Consider the following 26,824-nt stretch of genomic DNA (forward strand, 5'->3'; position numbering starts at 1 on the left):
CCAAAAAAAAGATGGTCACTTCGGGTAAATAGACACCAAACATGTCAAGCCTTAAAATGGTGTGCCCGTGAAATCGCAAAAAAAAACTACATACCCAAAATTGACAAAAGGCAACGCTTTAAAAGCTTTTACCGCTCATCAGTTTAGTGTTATTGGTAATTAATGGGCCTAGAATTTTTGCTCTCACTGCGACGTTCGCAGGGATATGTAATGGGCGCAATCGTCATTTTCACATATGCGCACCCGATGCATGTTTGCAGCATCTATGTATGGGTGGGGACTTTAAAAAAAGAAATTAAAGTCCTTGTTTTTTTTGCAAGTTTAATTTTCTGTTTCACTCAACATTCTATCACATAGTGATGGCAAAGATGTGACAGGTCCTATTTATGGAGACTTCGGGGGTCTCAAGTCACCTCAGGACCCCCATAGAAGCTGGAGTGACACAAGAATGTGGAAAGGATGTAATATACATGTCCTCATTCTAACACCAGAGAGAGGAGGGGGGGGAGATTGTGCACCATCTCCCTATGATCCCCTGTTACAGAGCCACCATGCTGGTCCTGGGCTTGCCCCAGGAACAGTGGAGCTGGGGGGGGTGCACAGACTGGCACGTTATACAAGCGATCTGCCAGTTCTATAGCCAGCAGATCGCTTGTATGTAAACGGGCATCGCTGCCTGTTTTTACATTTGGGCAGTTTCCTGCTTGTGGAGTGGGTGGGGCCCAGAGGCCATCTTTAGACGGCCAGTGAGATCTAGGAAGCTGCCGCATGTTTTTATACACCAGCTGGCCGTGAGGTGGTTAAACCTATCATAATAGGAAAAGTTGGCTATGTGTAAAGTGAATGTGCCAGCTGGGTAGCACTGGGTGGCTGCCCGCTTGGTGTGTCAGCTGGGTAGCACTAGGGGGCACCCCTCTGACTCGGTAGAAGTTAAATAACATTCTGGGTAGGTCTGTGCACTGCATTAATTTGGGTTTCCCTATATAGGTTGCTTGTCAGGTGACTCTTAAAGCACAGCTGTATCAATGTTACGCTTTTACAAAGACCGCATCAATTTCAGAATTTGAAAGATTGCGTGTTGTAACATCTTTTTAGTCTTCATTACTATATGATGGGTTTTTGTTGATGGCACAAACTCAAATTAAGCTGGAGTGCAGTGCATCTAATCCTGTTGAATTGATCGGTGCAAATAGGATGTGTATTGCCCATAGAAACCAGTTACTGTGATAGTTTGACTGAAAACAAGCACTGTATAAAATGTATGGTCCTTTGGTATTGATGAGACCAAAAACAAAGCTGAACTTGCAGCTCCTCTTTTCCATCTTAAGGTGCCCATACACTGTACGATAATCGCAAAGTGTATGGAAGGCGTGCAACCGTTTCTACTGTACGATTGCACGTCTTCCGTCGAACAAGCAGGCGATTCTCGGCGGGTTAGTGGTGTGCTTGTTCGACAACTGCTGAACGGGCCGGTGTGCGCACACTGCCCATTCAGCATTGCAGTCACTGGAAGCCCGCCCCTCAGCGGGGCAGGCTTGCGATGATCGCAAGTAGAGCTGCAGCTAACGATTATTTTCAAAATCGATTAGTTAGCCGATTATTAAGTTCGATTAATCGGATAAACAATAAAATACATTTTTAAAAATGGCTCCAGTGATGAACTACTAGTTTGTATTGAGATTGCAGTCCATCACAGGAGCAAGCTTGGAGCGATGGAAGTAAAAAAAAGTGTGGTGTGCAATATAGTGAAATATTCGCAAGACTTTGTATGGCCACCTTTACTGGGATATAAAAAATGCACTTTGCATTATCGCTACTTCACATCACTGGCACCTGACAGCCATTGTGGCGTGGTCTCCCCTGACCGTCTGCTGGTAGCCATCGTTTAGAAGCTGAGGGCTGGACCATGCACTTTAATCTATCTGTCAAACAATATAGTGGCAGGGGGTGGAGGAAAGAAGATGGTTACATACCTGCCAGGCCTATCTTTAGGTTGTCATAGCAGCTGATTTGAAATGCTAGACAGAACATGTCAGAGCACAGCTGGTCTGGTGGGACAGTAGTGCTGTATGTAGTAACAGAAATCTAATGCATCTTAATTTTTGTCCTAGTTTTGGGAAGTCATCAGTGATGAACATGGAATTGACCCAACTGGCACATACCATGGTGACAGCGATCTGCAGCTGGAAAGAATAAATGTCTACTACAACGAAGCATCAGGTAAGATGTTGTAAGTCTTTGGTGCTTCTCTTACAGCCAGTACGTTACACAGTGCTTACAATCTGATGTCTGTTTGCAGGTGGCAAATATGTTCCCCGTGCAGTTCTGGTGGATCTTGAGCCAGGCACAATGGACTCTGTGCGATCCGGACCCTTCGGGCAGATCTTCAGACCAGACAACTTTGTTTTTGGTAAGTTAGTTGAATGGGAATAGGCAACATGATTTACACTGGAAATGTGTATCAAGTATTTGTACGGTACATATCTGGTGCTGCATCTAGTAGATTAAGGATAGGCATGATGTGGCGGTGTAAGGCCCAACCTCATTTGACAACCTCTGCTCCTATAGGCTAACCTGTTGCCATTGTATAACATGTCAGTGACAGGAGTTGTAACCTTGTTCCCTGGTTAAACAAATGTAGGGAAATGAGGAAATGTCTGTCCGGGGTATAAATGTGCTGTCAGTTGGGAAAGCTTTGGTTGTAGGCAACCTATGGGCTTCTATGCTTGGTGCCTTTTTTTTTTTTTGTTAAAGTTGGATTAAGTCTTCAATGTTCACCACTAGCAATGTAATACCCTCAAGCTCCCTCACATTCCAGTCTTTTTCCAGCTTCAGCATCTACAGCTATCTTGATTGGCTGGCCCAAGATGGCCTGACACATATGCATGTAAGATACTTAGTCCTGGCACCAAGGCATGTCAGAAATGTGAACTAAGCTGTGGCACACCTCAGTGTGTTCTAAAGGTTTAAAAATAAAACTTCTATTGCAGAATAGTATGCGTTTATCTACACATTTGGAACAACTCTAGCAAATTAGGGCTGCAACAACTAATCGATGAGAATCGTTGGCCATGATTCTCACCGATTATTTGCTGCAGTACTGCTCCTCAGTTTCTCCTCCCTGCTGGTGGTGGCTGCAGCGCTCTGCGTCCCTATCAATCCCCACTGCTCTGCTCTCCCCGCCTCTATCGGCAGAGGCAGCGGGGACACAGACCACTGTAGCCAGCACCAGCAGGGAGGAGAGACTGCTGTGACAGCATTCCTCCCTGTTTATATCCTTAGTGGGGAAAGTCATTTTCGGTTTTGGCCCGACAAATTTTGCTGCAGGAGGTGTTGCGGTGCCATTCATTTCAATGGATCTCAAATGCATCTCCCGGCCGCATTGTGATTTGCCCGCACTGGAATGGAGTGCAATGCCCCCGTGTTGCAGTGCGATTTAAAAAAAGTGCATATTTTATTATGAAGTAAACTGTCTGTAATGCTGCATTTGTGTATTATTTTAAATGACTTTTTATCAGATTAATGCAAATTAATCAGCTGACTTTTTGATTATAAATTGCTGCAGCCCTATAGAGAAAAATACCTACCTAGGTATAATGGAGTAAGACTTTTAACCTTACTGGGTGTTGTCATCCAATCAAGGTTGGTCTTGGCATCAAACCCAGGACAAGATGAGTTCTGATAGGTTTTGGCACTTCATTATCACTTATGTCCCTTTTAGTATGTTTTGTATACCTCCTAATAATTTATTTCCCTTTCAGGTCAGAGCGGTGCTGGAAACAACTGGGCAAAGGGTCACTACACAGAGGGAGCAGAACTGGTTGACTCAGTAATGGATGTTGTAAGGAAGGAAGCAGAAAGCTGTGACTGTCTCCAGGGCTTCCAGCTCACACACTCCCTGGGTGGTGGTACTGGCTCTGGTATGGGTACCCTGCTTATCAGCAAGATCCGAGAAGAGTATCCAGACAGAATTATGAACACCTTCAGCGTTGTGCCCTCCCCCAAAGTGTCTGACACTGTAGTAGAGCCATACAATGCCACCTTGTCAGTGCACCAACTTGTAGAGAACACAGATGAGACCTACTGCATAGACAATGAAGCTCTGTATGACATCTGCTTCAGAACCCTCAAACTCACAACCCCCACCTATGGTGACCTGAACCATCTGGTATCAGCCACCATGAGTGGAGTCACCACCTGCTTACGTTTCCCTGGCCAGCTGAACGCTGACTTGCGTAAACTGGCTGTCAACATGGTACCCTTCCCACGCCTGCACTTCTTCATGCCTGGCTTTGCCCCACTCACCAGCCGTGGTAGCCAACAGTACCGTGCCTTAACTGTGCCTGAGCTGACACAGCAGATGTTTGATGCCAAGAACATGATGGCCGCCTGTGATCCACGTCATGGCCGCTATCTGACTGTAGCTGCTGTGTTCAGAGGCCGTATGTCTATGAAAGAGGTGGATGAGCAGATGTTGAACGTCCAGAACAAGAACAGCAGCTACTTTGTTGAATGGATCCCCAACAACGTGAAGACTGCTGTCTGTGACATCCCACCCCGAGGCCTAAAGATGTCTGCCACCTTCATTGGTAACAGCACAGCCATTCAGGAGCTGTTCAAGCGCATCTCTGAGCAGTTCACTGCTATGTTCCGCAGAAAGGCCTTCTTGCACTGGTACACTGGGGAAGGCATGGATGAGATGGAATTCACTGAGGCAGAGAGCAACATGAATGACCTGGTGTCTGAGTACCAGCAGTACCAGGATGCCACCGCAGAAGAGGAGGGAGAATTTGAAGAGGAGGCTGAGGAAGAAGCTGAATAAACTAACGTGTTCCAACTGTTGTACATTTTCAAACCTGTTTTGTTTCCTTTTTCATGTTTGTTCACTTTCCATGTTCTTGTTACAAGCGTTAGATCTTCAGCCATTGAGAATATCTATCTTGGCCTTAAGGTGGAACTCAAGGTTTGCCTGGCTTTCATGTATTGTAGAATCCTGCCCAGGGCTGCCAACTTTATTTCATCTAAAGAAAACCTGAGTAATATGGGGGCTAGAATTGTCACCTTTCTGAATGCTGGTTTCCTGGCTTCAATATTGATTTCACTGAACTGGAACAAGTATGTAATGATAGAACACGCTTGTTAATTTCAGGGACTCATTTTAAAGCCAGCCAACAAGTGCTCGAAGCCAACTGCCTGCACAGGATTTCCTTTAGCTGTAACACATCCCCCTACGAGGCACAGCCATTCAGGAGTTGTTAAAGCAGGTCTCTATTCAGTTCACTGCTATGCTCATACACCAGAGCAGATGGGGCAATAGAATGACCTGGTGGTCAGAATACAAGTAACAAAAGCTGCATACAATTGACTAGTTCTAGGTGCTGTAAACTTGACTACTGTTCTTGACCTAAACCTATGTTAATATTTGTCATTGCAAGCTGTACAGAAAAGCGACTATTAAATGCAGTTTTTCTTAAAGGTTTTTTATTGTCCATTTATCATGGGTACTTGCTGTACAACTCCCTGCTGGTGTTTCCAAAGGTGGCTCCGTAACAGTCTCTGAAACCTGGTGAACAAGAAAGCGAGACCAGTAAACTGATGTAACACGCCAAAAACATGAACTTTTGCTTCATACTAGGTAAAGTAACTGGTTTGTGTTCCAGCTAGCATTGTTGGGGCCGTTTATTTGCTGTCAACTCTTCCCTACTAGAGCAGTACGTGACATTTCCAGGTATAGGAACATGTGAAACTTTGCTGCTTCTGCACATTGCATCACTAAGTGCTCTACACACAATCGCATAGCAGGAGAGGCCTATGAACTATGTTCAATTTAAGATTAATTGCTACTGGGACTAGCTCCATATTGGGGAATGTACAGGGTCATGTAAACTGGTGCTGTTGGCATAAAGGGTAAGCTCACATTCTCCAACTTAATTATTTTTTTTTTTATTTAACTTGCCCTCAGCACCCCTCACCTCCCTTGGCCTCCACTGCACTTGCATGCCTGTAGTCCCTGTCCACCAGTATAGCAGACTGTACATACAACAGACTTCCCAGTATGGAATACTTGCAAATGGTGAGTGCTCATTGGCCAGCATGGTCATAACTATACTGGCCAATGAGAGGTGCTTCCATTCCAGCACCTGGTCCCCAGCTCAAACAATTCTCATTGGTCAGTGTGGTCATGTAAGTGCAGCAGGGGGGAGGTGGCAGGTTGCTGTGAGTAAATAACATTTTCACAATTTGGGAGGAAAGTGAACTCTAAGCTGTGCCCCCAAAAAAACAGGCAGAAGGCAAATTACTAAGTATTGCCTGTGGTCTACAGTATCTTATCTGGAGCTGCTCTTTTCTCATTACATTGATCACTGTGTGGAGGTGGCCATCTTGGTAGAGGCAGGGTTTTGTTTCCTCGTAAGAACTGAGCAGCACAGTAGTGCTATTACGAAAGCCTCAGATTAGCAGTCGGAGGCAGCAGTGCATTACATCTCCCACTCCATGTTAAGCTAAACTCCTATTTAGCTCTGTTCTAGGTCTGACTTTACATGGTCTTGATTTTCATTTTGGAAGACCACTGGTTCGTGTACAAGTTTGATTTCAGTGTAAAAAGCTTCACTGACCAACTCTACTGTTAGCTTGGTGTGGGGTTTTTTTGTTTACCTCAAATGTGTCTAGCAGCTTCACTGGCCAGAGTGCTAACTGGGTCTGATGGCAGCAACCATTAAACCATAGGTTCTTCCATACTGCTTTGCCTGAATGTATGGCTGGAAGCTAGGTGCAATGACGCACGTTTATGAAAGACCCAAAACTGATATTTCCCCCAGTTGTCTTCCAGGACAGCCTCAGCTCCTCCTCCAGACAAACACATCATCCCAATTTTAGATAAAGCCTGCCTCATCACCCCTTCAGTTATCGTGTTTCCTCTGTCTGGAGCTGATGTGTCATCTTGGAGTTCTCTATCCTCAGACTATGGAAGTGGTGAGTAATGCCCCCAGTACCTGTCCCATGGCTACCACAACGGACAAGGTCCTGGCTCCTTTCTCCCTCAGTACCTGGTGAGGGTCTGTACGGTAGGTGATGCTTCTCCCCTGATATTTCAAATCCCCTCTTGGCAGGGTAGCTTATTGTGCCATCTGGCAAAATGTGTGCTGGGGCAGCTGCATTCTGCTATTAAAAAGTTTGGAAGGTCTTTTTTTGTGAGGTTCTGACTGCTGTGATGCCATTGACCCATCATATCCATGTATGTTATTCTTCCATGATGGATTAGACTATGAAAGTGGACTGGTTTCTGTGGTCAGTAAGTCTGCATTTCTTGCAGGAAAATGAAGCTAATAAAGTTTTAGGCAATCCACTTTAAGTATTTTGATATGTAATATGTGCATTATCTTACCCATCACATACACATGTACAATCTGATGATTTGTGAAAAGCTGTTCTTCAAAGCCGTTACACATGCTAGACTTGCACTGGCAGATGAGGCTACATGAACTCGTGCCTATAGGCAGTCTAGTCTGCAACTGATGAGACCAACAAGTGTGTCAAACTCAATTTAATTGTGGGCTGCATCAACATGGTTGCCCTCAAAGGTATCTAAGACTATAAATCTAATGGTTATCATAATTGCCTCTACATTCGATTATCACTGGTTTTAGTAATAACTTAATACCTAGATCTGAAGATAGAAGTCTAGGAAATGGCCGGATTTGGCCCCTGGGCCTTGGAGTTTGACACATGTGATCTCAGATTATTGAGATCTGTATAGATATTTATACTGGAGGCAAATATTCAAAAGCACAGTTGCGCTTTGCCACTATGGACCTCTATATTCACTCCATATGCTATTTTAGCTGTTACGTAGGGGGCAGAAACCTGTCCACCTCTAAAGTTGGGGTGTGAGGATTTATAGGCTTTATTTAAGCCCAACACCATGACATTGGCTTTGATGGAAGCAGAATTTACTTGGTAGGCCCTTGATTTTAATATACTTACCAGGAATAAAGCCTGTGTATCTGGGTATAAGACCTGCACGATTATAAATTGTAGTTGTGGGCCAGTATGTCTGTTTAATCTGTCTTTCAGATTGTATTTTTGGAAATCTATTTAGAATCTAAGAGGAAAAGATTGTTAGTGGTGTTAAAATGCACGTATAGTAAAGGCACTTAATGAGGAGGGTAGTAAAGTTAGACACTACCTGCATCTTCCAAAAATCAGTGTATGTTTAATGCAAACCTATGCTTAGCCCATGGACAACCACTAGCGGCTAGGGACTCCTGGGACACCACAAGTGAGGAGAAATCCCCCAATTGGGCCAACCATCTAAGGCGTCCGGGTTTTTGATTTTGTCCTTTTTACATATACGTATTACTTTCACCATATTTGTTTCCTTCTGTTACCATGGTAACTGAGTGTAGTCGTAAAGGACCAAGGTAGGTCTTAGACAAAGCAACAGGTTTGTTTGCTACCCTCCCTTGCCGGTAGCATATAGTTGCTTATCCTTAGTTGCCTTACTGTTCTGTTCCATTGCTGAAACTTACACAGAGATGAACTCCCTGGCACCATGTGACAGTGCAGGACCTATATCACCAAGAACCAGTGATGTCACATGCTCCCTCATACATTGAAGATATCAGTATTTTCTTTGCTCCTGGCAGTGAGGGAGCTAAGACTAGGTATGTGCTTTTAGGGAGGGTGGCATTGAAGTGAAGCTCTTGCTTTGTCCTAAGGCTGCCTTTGGTGGTTTACTACCTTGCTGTTGAAGTGTTCACATCTTAACAGAAAACAAATTGTGAAAAGTAAAGAGGTTCATAGGAAACAAAAATCAAAAGCCTTAGAGTTAGACATTTTGTCAGGTATTTTTTTTGTATCTTCCCTGATTTCTCTGCAGCCGCTAGTGGATTTGCCATTGCGGAATTCATTTAGAAGTGGAAAGTTAGGGTTATAGGAACACTCTCAGTAGAATGGAAGTTAATCTTCCTAATGGAAACTGGACCATTCCCTGTTCTAAACAAACCAAAAATGTCCAACGTTAGCCTGGTTTTGTCTCTAAAACAACCTTAAGTTTTATATGTAATGCCAGATTTCACCATATGTGTTATAAATCTCCCCCATAGTCTTGGGTTGGTTCTTTTTTTTTTTTTTTTCTTTGTACCTGCATAGTTATTTAGATGAAAGTGTGTAACTGACAGAAGACACGAGGCCTAGTAACAATGAATAGCTGTTACTGTTTATTGCTGTAGGGATGTGTATTTATGTATGTCAACTACACATACATAATTGCTGCATTTATGGAGTAGAGGAGGGCTGGGTTCATAGACACCCATGGTGATTAAGTCGGAGAGCCACCTAGGAAGTGATTCATAAGGAAGAAGGGACTGTACAATATTGTTATTGGATCTGAGGGATCTTCAATGACAGTACTACCTATTTTCTATGAAAAAGTGTGTCTGTCTCACTCAAAATCAAGCACCTAGGCATGCAGATGCTTCTACAAATATTTGTGAAAGAATGGGTCGCTCTCAGGAGCTCAAGCGTGTGATAGGTTGCCACCTGTGCAATAAGTCCATCTGTGACATTTCCTTGCTACTGAATATTCCACAGTCAACTGCTAGTGGTATAACAAAGTGGAAGCAACTGGGAACAGCAACTCAGCCATGTAAAATGACAGAGCTGGGTCAGCCCATGGTAAAGCACAGAAGTCGCCATCTGTGTGCAGAGTCAGTAGCTACAGACCTCCAAACTTCATGTGGCCTTCAGATTGGCACAACAACAGTGTGTAGAGAGCTTCATGGAATGGGTTTCCATGGCTGAGATGCCGCTGAAGCCTTGCTTTCTACAGCGCGTCTTCCTTTGCCATCAGGGACTGGTACCAGCGGTTCAACAGTGGGGACAGTGGACAGTGCTGTAAAGTACGGTACCATTTACTGGCACACATTACAGTACCATTACATTAAGCAGTGCCTTCAGGGGGACAGCAGTTGGTGAAGTAGGGTACTGGAGTGCTCCCTGTCACTGCACTGGCCAGAGGAAGTCCCCTGTCATCCCCATAATACAGTATGTTCCTGCAGGCTGATACCATCTCTCCCTCACATGCTACCACCAAACTAGGTCTTATTTTAAGGGGGGAGTAGTCAGGCGACGTCGATGTCCGTGACGGCTAACGAAGGGAAGGGGGAGAAGTCCGGTGACGTCACCGGACTCCTCCCCTTTCTCTTCGTTAGCCGACGGAGCAACTTGGGGCGGTGAGTTTGCCCAAGAAATTTTCTGCACGAGCGCCAGCCAAGGCATTGGCCTATACACATACAGCACAGCAATGAAGTAATAAAATGAACTAGGATCACACTAATCCAGCACGTTATTATTCTGAGTTGCCCCACTCAAGCGGCGGCCATATTGAGTGGGGCACGTGAGATTAACGTGCTGGATTAGTGTGATCCTAGTTCATTTTATTACTTACTTCATTGCTGTGCTGTATGTGTATAGGCCAATGTGGTTGGATCTGTATGTGTACCAGCCCTAATATATATATATATATATACTAGAGGTGCACCGAAAAAAATTGTCAGGCCGAAACCGATACCGAAAATGTTTTTTTAACGCTGGCACAGGAGGCTGATTGAGCGGAGCAGGGAGGTGAGCTCAGCCTCCTGTGACAGTGCTGGCTGTCTCTGCCCACACACCGCTCTGCCGGACTGTGATAGGCGGCTGAGCGCTGTGGGAGGAGAGCTCAGCCTCCTGTGACAGCGCTGGCTGTCTCCGCCCACACACCGCTCTGCCGGACTGTGATAGGTGGCTGAGCGCTGTGGGAGGAGAGACGCCGGACGCTCACAGTGCTCTCGTCCTGCAGCGCTCGGCTTGCTGTCACTTTCTTGTCTCCCCGCTGGAACACAAACCAGCGCCCAGCGGGAAGAAACCAGGGATGCGCCGATGTATCGGCCGAAACATGGCTCTTTCGGCATTATGCCAAAAGTGCAATTTTACTGGCACACTTTGACAGCAGCAGTAAATGAGTACCAGACACACCAGGGCAGCACTCTTTCTTTCTTCGGTGCATCCCTCCACCATCGTGGACAGGATCTCACTAGGCCTCAGAATCATTACTTGCCCACTAGTGACTCTCCAGTAGTGGAGCAACCACCCATCACTCTCCAGACCCTATTGGGGGACTTACAACTATCATCGAAAGTCTTTTCCATATTCTCATCACTTTCCTACTTCTTCCCAGGCCTCAACCAACTCTGCATCCCATGCTCTCTTTAGCCATTGTGAACTCTTCCTCTTGCTTGCATTTCATTACTGACCATTATTTTTTACCCTTGGATATGATAAAACACTTATGCACAAGCACAATAAATATTCTCTTTAATATGTTTCTTTAAGAAGAACCCGCTAAGCATGTTTTCCCCAAAAATGACCACGAACACTGGCGGAAATACCAGGGTCGCAACTGCGACCGGGTCCTGGCGTTTTGCCTGCTGGGGGGCCCAGTGAGGAAGAAGAGGGCCCCCCCCGAGATCGTGCTGCTTCTCGCAGCACGTACGTGCGGCAGGGCTGGAGAGGCTGTCACTAGTCCTGTAGAATGTGCTGCAGGGACCCCCAGGCAGCACATTTTGCTGTGTGAGGACCCTGTCCACTTAGCCCCGCCCCCTGGCTGCCAAGACACGGAAGAGGGCCCTGCAGGAGAGGGAAGGCAAGTCTGGAGTGGGAAGGGGGGATGCTGGTGGTAGTCTGCATTGCTGATGCACTGCAATGTATTGCTGGGACTTGTAGTCCTGCATAGCTGGTGCTATTCTGTATTGCTGTATAATCATACAGCAATACAGAATAGCACCAACTTTGTAGGACTACAAGTCCCAGCAATGCATTATATTTTTAAGTAGGGGTACACCACTGCCAATACTGGGCATTTTCACGAGTACTCATACTTGTGAAAATGCCCCGATACTAAATGCAGATACTGGTGTTCTGTCTAATCCAAGCCTTCATGGTTTCTTGCACCGGGGCCCTGAAGGTTCTCGTTACGCCTCTGACCAGGAATGACAATGAAATTCCAGCTTAACTTTGGGAAAACAGCCCGTTCTATGGAAAAAGCCCTTTAGCTCTATCAGCTAGCTCTATCAAGCAAACAACATGGAACTGGTGGGTCTTGGCCCAGTTATAGCACGCCTCCTGCTGACTTCCACTGATCTTAGAATGTAATGGGCACAGGCAACAAATTATTCTGGGTTAAGAGACTAGACTATTTCAACATCAGCCACCCTCCCAATTTAAGTAAGTGAGACAAAACTGTTAATATGTTTCATTTAGAGATGTAAACGGCTCTACAGCTAGAAACTCCAAAAAAGTGATTCATTTTTCACACTGGTTTTCCCCTTGGATTCATCTGTAAGGATGGTTTCCCGTAGTCAGGATGACAGCTTCTTAGTGCATATACAGCTCATATACTGATAGTTACATGTGTTTGTGTTGGCCGCCTAGCCTCTCAGTATTTAGTTCATGACTCACCATGAGAATAAAAATAACCAGATAATGTAAAAGGAAGTGTGTATTCCACCCCGGGACCTGCCAAAACACAGACGTAATAGTGGGAGAGTACCTATGTACAGTAGATAAATATCAATTATTTTCCCTGTGATACTGCCCACAACAGAGCTGTAAAGAGTTCTGGGGAATGAAGCCTTGGATAAATCATTTCAAGGCTAAATAAATGCACCTATGTTAAACTCCGTTGGATCCAACACCGGGATCTGGAGACTGTTATTGCCAGACTGTCTGCAGATGTAATTACTATCTTGTTCTTACTAAGAACTTCTTAGGATTGGGTAGTCAGTGTCCATCCCTATGAAGCATGCATTTTGCATGAAGTTGCAGAAAGCAGAACTGCTTTGAAAGCACCACATCTGCAAAACAGTATCTCCACCACCCTTAAATCAGCATGAGGCTGAAAGTGGCCTTAGTTGCATCAATGAGTTCAGGATCTTGCAGTCACTCCCACCTCCTGGGCAGAGGGGAACAGCAAAATAGAGGGTAACAATTGTCCACATTAATTATAGTTGCTGAAATATGTTGGTAAGCTTGGAGCAGCTCAGTCTCACTATTAAGGGACTCTCGAGGCCTTTGGCCCTTGCTATGAACCATGTGACTTGCCTCCTCATCAGTAAAAAGGAGCAGATTAGAAGATAAAGACACATGCATGCCAAGAGCGTTTGGATACAGCCCTACTACATGCATACCAAGAAGGTTTGAAAACAGCACTACCACATAGATACCAAGAGGGTTTGGATACAGCTCTACAGCATACATACCAAGAGGGTTTGGATACAGCCCTACCTCATACATACCAAGAGGGTTTGGATACAGCTCTACAGCATACATACCAAGAGGGTTTGGATACAGCTCTACAGCATACATACCAAGAGGGTTTGGATACAGCTCTACAGCATACATACCAAGAGGGTTTGGATACAGCTCTACAGCATACATACCAAGAGGGTTTGGATACAGCTCTACAGCATACATACCAAGAGGGTTTGGATACAGCTCTACAGCATACATACCAAGAGGGTTTGGATACAGCTCTACAGCATACATACCAAGAGGGTTTGGATACAGCTCTACAGCATACATACCAAGAGGGTTTGGATACAGCTCTACAGCATACATACCAAGAGGGTTTGGATACAGCTCTACAGCATACATACCAAGAGGGTTTGGATACAGCTCTACAGCATACATACCAAGAGGGTTTGGATACAGCTCTACAGCATACATACCAAGAGGGTTTGGATACAGCTCTACAGCATACATACCAAGAGGGTTTGGATACAGCTCTACAGCATACATACCAAGAGGGTTTGGATACAGCTCTACAGCATACATACCAAGAGGGTTTGGATACAGCTCTACAGCATACATACCAAGAGGGTTTGGATACAGCTCTACAGCATACATACCAAGAGGGTTTGGATACAGCTCTACAGCATACATACCAAGAGGGTTTGGATACAGCTCTACAGCATACATACCAAGAGGGTTTGGATACAGCTCTACAGCATACATACCAAGAGGGTTTGGATACAGCTCTACAGCATACATACCAAGAGGGTTTGGATACAGCTCTACAGCATACATACCAAGAGGGTTTGGATACAGCTCTACAGCATACATACCAAGAGGGTTTGGATACAGCTCTACAGCATACATACCAAGAGGGTTTGGATACAGCTCTACAGCATACATACCAAGAGGGTTTGGATACAGCTCTACAGCATACATACCAAGAGGGTTTGGATACAGCTCTACAGCATACATACCAAGAGGGTTTGGATACAGCTCTACAGCATACATACCAAGAGGGTTTGGATACAGCTCTACAGCATACATACCAAGAGGGTTTGGATACAGCTCTACAGCATACATACCAAGAGGGTTTGGATACAGCTCTACAGCATACATACCAAGAGGGTTTGGATACAGCTCTACAGCATACATACCAAGAGGGTTTGGATACAGCCCTACCGCATACATACCAAGAGGGTTTGGATACAGCCTTACCGCATACATACCAAGAGGGTTTGGATACAGCCTTACTGCATACATACCAAGAGGGTTTGAATACAGCCCTACCTCATACATACCAAGAGGGTTTGGATACAGCCCTACCGCATACATACCAAGAGGGTTTGGATACAGCCCTACCTCATACATACCAAGAGGGTTTGGATACAGCCCTACCGCATACATACCAAGAGGGTTTGGATACAGCCCTACTGCATACATACCAAGAGGGTTTGGATACAGCCCTACTGAATGCATACCAAAGGAGTTTGAATACAGCCCTACCTCATACATACCAAGAGGGTTTGGATACAGCCCTACTGCATACATACCAAGAGGGTTTGGATACAGCCCTACTGCATACATACCAAAGGAGTTTGAATACAGCCCTACCTCATACATACCAAGAGGTTTGGATACATACAGCCCTACTGCATACATACCAAGAGGGTTTGGATACAGCCCTACTACATATATACATACCAAGAGGGTTTGGATACAGCCCTACTACATATATACATACCAAGAGGGTTTGGATACAGCCCTACTGCATACATACCAAGAGGGTTTGGATACATACAGCCCTACTGCATACATACCAAGAGGGTTTGTACAGACCAACTACATACATAGCGAGAGGTTTGGATGCAGTCAGTTGTGCAGTAAGGGCTGTATCATTGGATGTTAGCAGATTCTCAGTATGAAGCTGACATCAAGAGCACAGAGACATGACCTCAGGAGGAAAGTTCAGTACTAGCCGTAGAAACTGTCATATTAAAGAAAGAGTAGTGGCTACTTGGGACAGACTTCCAGCAGAGGCAGTGGGTTAATCAGCAGTAGGTGAATTTGATCAAGTATGGGATAGACATAGGTGTATACTAGAAGAGAAAAATCAAACCCCAAATGTTATAAAGGAAAGTAGACTTGATGGACCACTCAGTCTTGTTCTTCTATGTTTCTAAATGACCCGACTTTAAGGTTGACTTTAAATCCACCCTAATGGTAACCTGTACTGAGAAAATACCTAGGCAGCCATCTTGTTTTGAACATACTAGTTTCCTGGCTGTTACATTGTTTTAAATGCTTCACTATTTTCCAACCGCCCTTTGACTTCATAAGCTGCATGCTTGTTATAGGGCAGTGAGACAGAGACAGCCAGGAAACTGGTATTTTCAGCAGGCCGGCAATGTCAGGCTGTGTATTTTACCCATTACACCTTCTTTTAGGCCATGAATTTCCTGGAGGGAACCCATATTGGGCTTAGTGTACACAGGCGCTCTGCTACTCAAAATGCCCCTTTGTCAATAACGTGGCGATCTGGGAAGCCCTTTTTCTGAACGGTTTGTAATCCAGAAGAGGTCATCTCAAACATCCAGACTGAGTTCACTTCTTAAAAAAGAAAGCAACAGCCAGCGCCAAAAGAACCCTCCTGTTAGCCCAGAAAAATTCCCTGGAATCCAGAACGGCCGCCCCGTTGCAGATAAGGGATCCTGAACACTGCATAAAAACATAAGAGAACACCGGGCGCCTGACCTGGTGCAATAATCCTTTTTAATAATGAAATAAAATACAATAAGATATACTCACAAAAGGAGCAAAACAATGAAATGGACTAGCTAGCTCTGAAGAAGGGGGAGTGTCCCCGAAAACGCGTATAGCAAGCGGTAGCGTGACTCTGCGGTTCAGCAGAGCTCCTGGATTATTCATCTCCACAGCAGTTTATCTATTGAGGACTACTAGTCCATTTGATGTTCATTCTTTGCTCCCTTTGTGAGTATATCTTATTGTATTTCATTATTAAAAAGGATTATTGCACCAGGTCAGGCGCCCGGTATTTTCTTATGAGTTCACTTATTACCTGGAGATGCTCGTTATTCTTGCCACATCTTGTGTCCTTACCTGGCTGAGATCAAATTCGTCCATACACACCTTAACCGTTGGTATGTAACTGACACCCATGGTAAACCTGGAGCGTGGGATGTAGCCAGTGTAACCTTAAGGTAGAAGAGAAAAGTCTTATTCAGTGAAAACATATCTCCGCCATTTCCACTCAGCTTAGTGCATGTTATCCCATTGAAAGGGTAAAAACAATATGGATGCACTCATTTTTATTTGTAGATGTAACACATTTCTGATCTAGCTGTGCTAGGTTTTGATGATGGTAATTGATAACCAAATTACAGTGAACCTGACCCCAAAAAATGTCTACGGTAATAACTAGAATGGAGTTCAGGCACCAAGTACCCACCATACACAATGCAATCTGACCCTACAATCTCTGTACAATCAACTTTAGATTTACCATAACTATGTAATAGGAGGACCAATCTAATCTATCCAATCAATGTGTATCCCATCAGGCAGGCTCTTGCACTACATAGCTATTGATAGAGTGTAAGCTCTCAATGACAGGGCCCTCCTAACCAGTGGCATCACAAGGGGGGTGCAGCCCGCACCTGGGTGACAACATTGGAGGGGTTAAGACCACGTGTAACCCATCGCACTCCAGACTGGAAGAACCCAACAAAACAGGGTGGGTGCGGCAGTGACATCAGATGCTCCCACAGATCATGTAAGTTTCAGTAGAAAGTCACTCGCACTCCAGAGCGATGCCAAGTCAATCTCTTTATTGACTATGGTAGTGTAACATATCAAACACGGCCATACCAGTGGTCCCTTCTTCAGGCAAACAGAAACATTTTTCTGTTTGCCTGAAGAAGGGTCCACTTGTTTCCAAAACGTCGCTTTGAGATGTTACACTACCATAGTCAATAAAGAGATTGACTTGGCATCGCTCAGGAGTGCGAGTGACTTTCTACTGAAACCGTCGGAGGGGTGACACCAAAATGACTGAGAGTCATTTTGGTGTCACCCCCTCTGAAAAGTCGGGTACTCGGTCATGGACCGAGAGCCCGACAGTTTCAGGAGAGAGGAGGGGACCCGGCGGCATACCTTATCCTGCCAGGTGAACGTCCCGTCCTCTCTCTGCCGGCGTCCATAACCAAGATGGCCTCCGGCAGGTATCAATAAGATGTCTACGCATGCGCAATGACACCCAGCCTTGGGATGCCCCTGCTCCTAATCATCTTGTCTTGAATTGCATTGTAACTGTAATGTGTTCCTTATACTGTGCACCGCTGCACAAACTGTTGTCTCTATATAAATCCTGTATAATAATGATAGAAATAATAATAATAATCAAAAAGGAAATTGTACAACCAGATTGTAACGTATGTGGTGAGCTTTAGCTCTGTGGAAGATCTTCCCATGGGGAATTCCCCTCACTTTGGGAGGTTTCCTCCAACTTCCTGTTGTGTCTCTGGGAGAGGAAGTGAAGAGTAAATTCCCAAATGCTACACAGGCAGTAGAAAATAAACTAGCAGTGGTTTTAACCTTTTCCTACCTGTATCCAAAATACAAAAAAATAAAAGAAATTAGTTACACTTTAATCCTAACTTGCGCAGAAGAGAAGGAGGAGGGATCGATTTGAAGACTAAGGCCAATGTCACACATGCGATTTTTTATAACTAAAATCTGCATGTAGACATCCGTGGTTCACATCCACGCTGTGTCTTCTGAAGCTATTCTTGTTGTAGACCACGGCACACCTGACTGATGTACTCCTGATTTGGTGGGCGCTGAAGGGAAGATGATGGCGCCACATAAATCCAAGACGTAAAGGATGTCCCCAGCACGCCAAGCATCTTCATCCAATAATGCTTTTATTGACGTTCAATCATGGCGCCAAACATATAGCCACGTTTTTGGACTGCACGGGGTCCCTTCATCAGCCATAGTATCATGTCACACTATAGCAGATGAAAGGACCCTGCGGGATCCCAAAACGTGGCTCTTTGCTTGATGCTATGATTGATTAAACAACAGCGTTATTGGATGAAGATCGTTGGTGTGCTGATGCCATACTCTATTTCTCTGTAGCAGTCCTGTCACCAATGACAGCATCGCAAGTGTCACATTGGCTTAACACAGGTACTTGCGGGCAGCACTTTAGCACTGCTCATACATTCAGCAGGTTGACTTTAATTGTACTAGTGGCTATCTGTACACCAGTCAGTGCAGTGAACAAATGCTGAGATCAAATCAATTACTGGATAGCTTTGCAGCACCTTGACACTGGTCATATGATCTCTGTGGATGTAAAGGATCTTAGGGGACTGATGTCAGGATGCTGTTCATGTAGAGCTGCCAGCTCTAACTGAGCGCCCTTCCTCTACCTCCCTGCAGAAAAGGCCGCCTTGCCAGTGTGACATCAGCAAGTTGGGGAATTTTCCTTACTGCACAAAATGATCATCTTTGGGGGGTGGGACTTAATTAAAAAAAAAAAGTGTCATTTTGTTTTCATTTCAGTTTTTGCTTTAGAGCTCCTGTAAAATTTCACACGCAACTGAGATCTAAGTTGTCTTCTGTGCTCAGGGTGCTGCTTGTCAGGAACATAATAGGTATAGTAGTATGCTGAGTGGGGAATTTATAGCCCCGGGTACAGTGCCAGCCTTCTCTGTTACATAAACCGCTACTGGCTGGATTGATAACTTCCTCCACAATGTCAGCCAACTTTGTAGAGGACTAATGAGGAGAGCAGAGAAAGTCACATCTGCCATCAGGCCACAGCAGACATTATAATATGGAGTCATGGCGCCATCTAGTGGCAGCATGCCTATAGTGGAGTTCTAGGCAATGCCATTATGATATAGCTGATCAGGGGACTGTTCAGAGAGGAAGAATCTTGAAGAGCAACACAGGCAAAGATGAAAAAAAAAAAAAAAACCTTTTATAAAAAAAAGCAAAGTAAGGGGAGGATGGAATCCCTGTAAACTTATTATTGATGACTGTGTCCTTGTTGCAGTTTTCCTCTTATTTCCTGTCTGGTACAGCTGTTGTCACTGGGGCAGTAAATGAGCAAAAATCTCTCTAACAGCGTTCCGGATAGTAGTAAAAACCTGGCAGAGATCCTGACCCTTTCTTGCTCTATCCAAAACGAAATAAAGTTTTTTGTTGGACATACACTTTAAAAACTAAAGCCAATAATTCATTTTTTTTTTACTTTTGTAGAGAACAGATGGGTTAAACTTTCTGCTGTGGCTTTTATTCATCTCCAGATCCCTTTTGGAAAATGTATGCGCATTTCCTATTTGATGCGTATCATGCAAATAAGGACACCCCAGCTGCCACCAGGACAGGAAGTTAGGAGAAATCTCTTTATTGGTGATACAGCCCTAAAAACCTGTCAGAGGTTCCAACAGTTACTTTTCCCAAAAAACAAAAACAAAACATTGTTCTGTTTGTTGTCTGAAGGAGATCGTTTTCTTTTTTGTATAGAGGACAGAAGGGTTAGACCTGCATGTTTTTTTATTGATCTCAGGGTCCCCTTTGTAAAATGTGTGCTCATTTCCTGTCTATTTGATGGGCGCCATGCAGAATAGGACACCCCAGCTGTCACCAGGACAGGAAGTTAGGAGAAATCTCCTCACTTGGGATATAGCACTAAAAAACTGTCCAAGGTTCCAACACTTCCTTTTCCCCCCCAAAAAGGGGGGGGGGGGTAGAGTGGCTTTGATCAGCACAGAGAGCACAGCGATGAGTGGGGACATGTCCAGGGCCTCCATCAGTACCATGCCTGGGCCCTGCGTGATCCTCTCCACCTCTTTCTGTAGCAGGAGTCACCTCCCTTCACACCAGAACTGAGCGGGACACTGGGGGCTCCTAGTGTGTATGGCTCTAGGATCAACTCACGGCATTGTTGGTGGGCAGCCTGCACAGCATACTTTGCCGAGAGCATCTAAGCGTTCAGCAAAGTATATAATTGGTTGCCAGGGAGCGAGCCAGCATCCTGCAAGGCACCTGACTGATTACTATCAACCAATTATGTCATCAATTGCTAAAGACGGATGACACCATCGGTTGCTAAGACTTAGTCGGGTGCCTTGCAAGTTGCCCGCTGGCTCCCTTAAAGACATTTTTAAATCCATTTTGCTGCAGCACACTTGGTAAACTCATACGGCACACCACGGTTGAGAATCACTGATCTAGACCCATCTCAGTCAGGGCAGGCCCCGTTCACACCTAAGCAGTTTGTAGCTCATAGCTACACAATCTTCAACATTAAAAATCTCATTGTCTTCTGTGACCCCTGTTCACACCACAGCAAAACACCCGTTGCTCCAAAAAATACAAGAACATCTTTTCAGGCCAAATCAAGTGTTTTGGCCCCATAGACTTTAATGGATGCACCTGAAAAACGTTCAAGTGCTTCCATTTAAAGTGCATGGGGGCCAGTGACACTCGATTCTGCTTCTATCGCACAAGCAGGGCCGGATTTCCCATAAGGCCAACGAAGGCCCGGCCGCAGGGAGTAGAGGGGCAGCAGGGAGTAGGGGGACAGCAGGGGTGTGGAATTCCTATCTCCTGACACCCGGGACATGCAGTTCTGAGCGCTGGGCGGGTAGTTATTTTCAACATTTAGCCCTGTTTTGGGTAAGCAGAGCTAAATGTACAGCGGGGAAGCCGCCGCTTGTTTTGTACAAGTGGTATCGGCGATGTCACTGAGATCACTTGTATGCAGCCTGCAGGTCTGCCATTCTCCATGGGAAGGGGGAGGGGGGTGCCGGAGAGGGGGGCACATTGAGGAACCCGACCTTGGGGCAGCAAAGAGAGTAAATCCTGCCCTGCGTACAAGTAGATAAAGACACCTGAAAAGTACATGTACAATGCGCGTAAATATACCTATCGTTACTTTACCTGGTATGACCTTATGTTGTAACCGTTCAGATAATTCTGTTTTCAAAAGATTCATTGTGTGCAACAGGGAAGGAATATCCTAAAAACAACAGAAGTAAATATTTTAAGTTTAGCTCTTTGTAAAAATGGTCTGATCGCTGAAAAATCTTTTTGACAGCCCTCATTATTTGCACTGATCTACAATCAGTAAGCCAATTGCTGAGAAGCACTTATTGCAGATCAGTCAGGCCGTACAAAGGTGGCAGCCTTAAGCTATACCTGTCACAAACATGAACAGTTCACAGTACAGCAGAGCTTATCAACAGTAAAAGTTGAATGTCAAAATGATCAGCAGATCCAGATATACAGGTGAAACTCGAATAATTAGAATATCGTGCAAAGTTCATTTATTTCACTAATGCAACTTAAAAGGTGAAACTAATATATGAGATAGACTCATTACATGCAAAGCAAGATAATTCAAGCTGTGATTTGTCATAATCGTGATGATTATGGCTTACAGCTCATGAAAACCCCAAGAACCCCAAATCCACAACCTCAAAAAAGTAGATTATTACATGCAATCAGTAAAACAAGGATTGTACATAGAACAATATCGGACCTCTGAAAAGTACAAGCATGCATATGTACTCAGTACTTGGTTTGGGCCCCTTTTGCAGCACTTACTGCAATTACTTTTGCAAGATATTCTAATTATTCGAGTTTCACCTGTACAAGCAGCTCAAGGTACATGCAATGATGACATTATAAAAGTCTAGCTTGGCCACACCAACATCCATCCAGAACCTCTGCACTGGTGTGTGAGCCTCCCCATCACGTCAAAGGATTAATAAAATTGGAAGGCAGAAGAAGAGTGGAGGCAAGCTTGACTGTTGTAGAAGAAAGTTAGGTTTAGACTATGACATATCCCTGGAATATATCATTTTGACAATCTGCCCTTCACACGTATGAATTAAAAGAGTGACTTGGAAGGCAGAAACAATTGGGGCCAAGTTTGACTGTTGCAGTAGAATATCAGGTTTAGTTAATAAACTTCAGCTGCCTAGATCTCTGGAATACTGATGGAGGTGACACAAGGTGTGGTAGCATGAACAGCATGCTGTAGAATTATTGTGCAGTGTTAATGTACCCTAATGGCTTCCCTCTATGTATATATGAAGCAGCAAGGTGGATGGACCGTAACGCTCAGCTGCCACATATAAGCGGCAACCGCCTCCACTGTTCTGTGCAGAGGGCCTGCTCAATGGTATGCTCCCAGCACAGTGACTGAGCTGTCACTGATAGCTCCCTGTTAACTTTTACAAACCGGAGCCAATAGGAACGGGCTCTTGGTCATGTGACTGCTATGACCGCCAATCACAGTTATCACACCATTGGGACGTCCTCCTGTGACTTCCAGTGTTAGGAACCCCTTAAATCCCTCCAGGAGTCAGTGGCAAGCGCTTAAAGCCCATTTCAAGTCACAGTTATAGATATTTGGCTGGGTAGACATTATACAAACAATCTCTGTTTTCACCCACCTTCCTGTATTAACAGGTGTACAGCGTGTTTAAATATAGATACGTTTCAAAAGAGCCTAAAGGTTAGGAGCTAGCCTAAACAAACAAAATTAACTTTTAAATTCAGAAATATGTGATTAAATCACAATTCTTTATTTATAAACAATTTGTAGGCCCCTTCTCCCTGCAAATATCTATGAATGTGCCAAAAACAAATGTTTTTAATATATTTTTTCCAGTTTGAATGTAGTGTTGTACTAATATATTATGGCCACTAGATGGAGCCGAGCTCGCATGTAGTGTATTGTTATAATAATACATTATGACCACTAGATGGAGCTGAGCAGCATAGGAAATTAATACTGACTTTAAAGTAGTATTAAACTCTCAAATGTTTTTTCAATAATGAATCCAGATCAAACAAGTATATTTTGCCTAGAAAGGTATTAATGTTTTTTTTTTTAAGCATGTAATTTTATTGAGTTTTTAGTGCAGATACATATGAAAAAGACATCATTGTAACCCGGTACACGCACAGTCTAGTAGAGATCAGGTGTTATACACGGTTACAGGTTTATGCAGGTCAACAAAGAAGATAAACAACTATGACATCATCAAAGGGTCATTATAGCCACCATTTAACAAACCGTAAACTGAGTGGTAGTTCACAAAGAGAGAGAAGAGGACATACACATAGCCAAACATATAATGCGTCATCATAGGGTTCGAAAGAGCCCATTGTAGGAGTGCACCAGAGAGGGGTGGATCAACATTGAAGATGGGACAATGGGACAATCTGTATGTCAAGGATCGAGGCACGTCGGATTAATGTTTTTACCCAAAGACTTACAGTCATCATGTTTCTGAACAGCTGCCACCAACTCTCTCAGTTCTGCTTCCCTGAACTTCCTGTCCAGATTACAAGGACCAAAGCAGTTTCCAGCAAATACCATCTTCTAGCATGGAAAAGGAAGGAAGAAGGAGTGAGAAGGGAGAAGCAGGGGAGTGTCTTGCCTTGCTGTGCCTGTGTGTTGGTGGAGACACACACAGCTTACTAGCACACACAAGGGCGGCTCCATAGAACCCTGCAAGGGAAATGAGCCATCCTAACACAGAATATCAGGACCTGTGCTCTGGGGACAAACTGATTCTGCAGGAAACTAACAGGGTTATTCACAAAAGGGTGAAGAGTTTGGAGAAGGCTGGAGAAGGGAACAATCTAGGACAACATAGCTGATTTGGAAAGATTCTCCAATTTAGCTCACTTTCCAGTTCAGCTATGTTGTCCTAGATTGTTCACTTCTCCAGCCTTCTCCAAACTCTTCACCCTTTTTGTGAATAACCCTGTAAAGCTTTTAAAAATGTAAGAAGCAGCACCCATTGTAAGTGATTTCATCAGTATTTGAAATAGGTTAAAACCCTTTTGACTTTAATATCACTTAAAAGAAACAGAATTCTGACCTTTAGCCCTCATTCACACTGGAATCGGCCGGCACGTACAGCTCCGTTCTGCGTGCAGGGTCGTACCGAGCAGCTCCCGGGAAGGAAAGGTGCTGCGTGTGATTAGTACGCAGCCCCGTCCTTCTCTATGGGACTACGTGGCTGTACGCCGCCTTACGCTCACCCGCCCTGCACGTCCGTGTGGGTGAGCGTACTCGTATGCTGACAGGATGGATCCTGTCTGCGTCCGAGCCAGGAAACACGCACCCCTACGGACCTGCACTTGATGTGAGCGTAGGGGGGCGTACGGCCGCGTACTCCCATAGAGAAGGACGGGTGCTGCGTACTAATCACACGCATCACCTGTCCTTCCCGGGAGCTGCTCGGTACGTCCCTGCACGCAGCACGGAGCTGTACGTGCCGGCCGATTCCAGTGTGAATGAGGACGTAAGCTCAGACGTCTTACTTTGAATCTCAGAATTCTGACTTTTCTTCTCAGTCTTTTGACTTTGAAACTCGGAATTGTGACTTCAGTCTCAGAATTCTGACTGCTAATTTCTGAATTATCTGCATTCTCACGTTAAATCTCAAAATTCTGGCTTTAAAACTCAGTAATCTGACTTTTAATCTCGGAATTCTGACTATAAAACTCAGAAATAAAAAAAAAAAATCGGATTTTATTTCATAATGGTTTTTTTAAGATGGCCCTAGGGCTATTCTGTACTAAGTAGTCCAATAAGCACAAACTTTTTTTTAGTCTTGGTAGTAGGGAAGGGTTAAAATCCCTGTCACGTGATTTCTCTCCAAAGTGAATGGAATTCTTAAGGTGGCCATACACCTTACAATTATCGTTCAATTTTCTTTGTCCTGACAACGCACCCTTGCTCAGTTTTCATTCAAATACCCCCATCATGCACAGACCAAAGTAGTTTTTGATTATCGTTTGTCTGGCCGAATTTCGTCGATCGACAGAACAAATTATCGTTTGCGCATGTGCAGAGTTCATGTTGCGATTTTTGTGGTACGAAAACGCCACTGATTTTCATCCGTTTCGACGAACGTTTTCTAGTCTGCCCGTTCAACCAAATGCGGCCAGTTGCACAGTAATTGCAATCGTGCTTTTCCCATCAACTGGCCGATTATCGGACGAAACCGCGATCGCGGACGATTATCGAACGATAATTGTAAGGTTTAAAGAGTTGTCTTGAGATCAGGTGTCCTGACTGGAGGATTTGTTCCGCACCACAAATTTTTGATTCCCTCTTTCTTTCTTTCTTTCTTTCTTTCTCAATGACAATGGACATCACACCAAATAGTGGAGTTTATCTCCCCAGCAGGGACATAACCCTTGCAGTGAGGCTACCCACTGGGGCTAACCACTCTTCCTTAGGTAGCAAAACAAATGATTATCCGCGCTATAGTGCTCTGCCCCAATCTCCTCAAAAACACCCTATTGACAGCTGCAGAGATAGAGAGAAGCTATATAAACTTCTCCCACAATATATTAAACAAAAGACACTGCGCTATCTTTAACATTATAAAACTCTAAGTGCATATACTTAGTGACAATTATACAACATGTTCACTCCAACTTATATATAGTCTATATAAAAATATTCCCAAAGTTGATGTGATTAAAAATAAATGTGATGAAATCCTAGTGTTCACTTTCTTTACATCAGTGAGTCAAATAATCATTGTATATAAAGTTCCACAATCACTCGTGACTTCTGTGCTTCAATTCCTCGTCAATTAATCACCAGTGATCCACCTCCAGGTGCACAAACACTAGCACACTCACCAGATAATTCTGACCACCCAGTGGTCTTCAAATGCTCTGCAAAATTCTCTGGTGTCCGTTGTCTCCGTCACCACTGAATCACCAACAGCTGAAAATGAGGAGTCTGCCCAATGTCTCTCCCAAATCTCTCTTATCCGCTCAAAATAGAAAACCAAGATGGCATATAGTGTAAAACTGCTAGATGATAGTTTATTTATAACAATCAGAACACTTACATTTAAAAGACTTTTTCAGCGCTGTAAAAACATAAAATCGGCTTGTATGAGCTCAGCTCTGTCTCCTCCACTCCATTCACTAGCGTCAGCGTGTAGCTCCTCCCCTACTTCTCAAGGGTATAAATAAACTATCATCTAGCAGTTTTACACTATGTGCCATCTTGGTTTTCTATTTTGAGCGGATAAAGGTGCCCATACACTGCTCGATTCTCGTACGAGAATCGCGGGAAATCCCGCGATCGTACGAGAATCGTGCAGTGTGAACGGAGACGTGCGACCGTTTCTACTGTACGGTCGCACGTCTTCTGTCGAACCATCATGTTCGAAAACCAGCCGGGAATCGTACGATTCTCGGCTGGTTAGAACGGTGCTCGGAAGACAAATGCCGAACGGGCCCGTTCAGCATTGCGGTCATCGGAAGCCCGTCCCTCAGGGGGGCGGGCTTGCGATGATCGAGAGTGCGATCTGCCTGTCCAAGATAGGCAGATCGTACATTTTTTTAATCCCTGTACAACCATCGCAAGACTAAGGTCTTGCGATGGTTGTAGAGTGTATGGCCACCTTAA

At 44.5% G+C, this 26,824-nt stretch overlaps 2 protein-coding genes and 1 long non-coding RNA gene across 3 annotated transcripts in view; 2 read left to right on the forward strand and 1 right to left on the reverse strand.

Moving 5' to 3' along the window:
* Positions 1 to 4,839, forward strand: part of LOC108789369 (tubulin beta-4B chain-like) — a 5,936-nt gene extending 1,097 nt beyond the window's left edge. Inside the window, exons 2-4 of the mRNA XM_018559357.1 lie at positions 2,112 to 2,220; positions 2,300 to 2,410; positions 3,762 to 4,839. Coding sequence (XP_018414859.1) covers positions 2,112 to 2,220; positions 2,300 to 2,410; positions 3,762 to 4,822 — 1,281 coding nt within the window. The 3' untranslated portion in view covers positions 4,823 to 4,839. The remainder of the gene's footprint in view (positions 1 to 2,111; positions 2,221 to 2,299; positions 2,411 to 3,761) is intronic.
* LOC108789370 (tubulin beta-4B chain) overlaps positions 1 to 4,851 on the forward strand; it is a 17,485-nt gene extending 12,634 nt beyond the window's left edge. The window contains exon 5 of the mRNA XM_018559359.1: positions 4,802 to 4,851. Coding sequence (XP_018414861.1) covers positions 4,802 to 4,822 — 21 coding nt within the window. The 3' untranslated portion in view covers positions 4,823 to 4,851. The remainder of the gene's footprint in view (positions 1 to 4,801) is intronic.
* On the reverse strand, positions 4,810 to 15,948 carry LOC108789372. The gene is made up of 3 exons (XR_001941396.1): positions 15,935 to 15,948; positions 5,133 to 5,135; positions 4,810 to 4,897 (listed from the first exon to the last, which is right to left on the reverse strand). It is a non-coding gene; the product is annotated as an uncharacterized LOC108789372 (long non-coding RNA).
* Positions 15,949 to 26,824: the final 10,876 nt, after the last annotated feature.

This window comes from Nanorana parkeri, unplaced genomic scaffold (assembly GCF_000935625.1).
Source record: "Nanorana parkeri isolate BGI_ZX_2015 unplaced genomic scaffold, ASM93562v1 scaffold389, whole genome shotgun sequence".
NCBI classification, from domain to species: Eukaryota; Metazoa; Chordata; class Amphibia; order Anura; family Dicroglossidae; genus Nanorana; species Nanorana parkeri.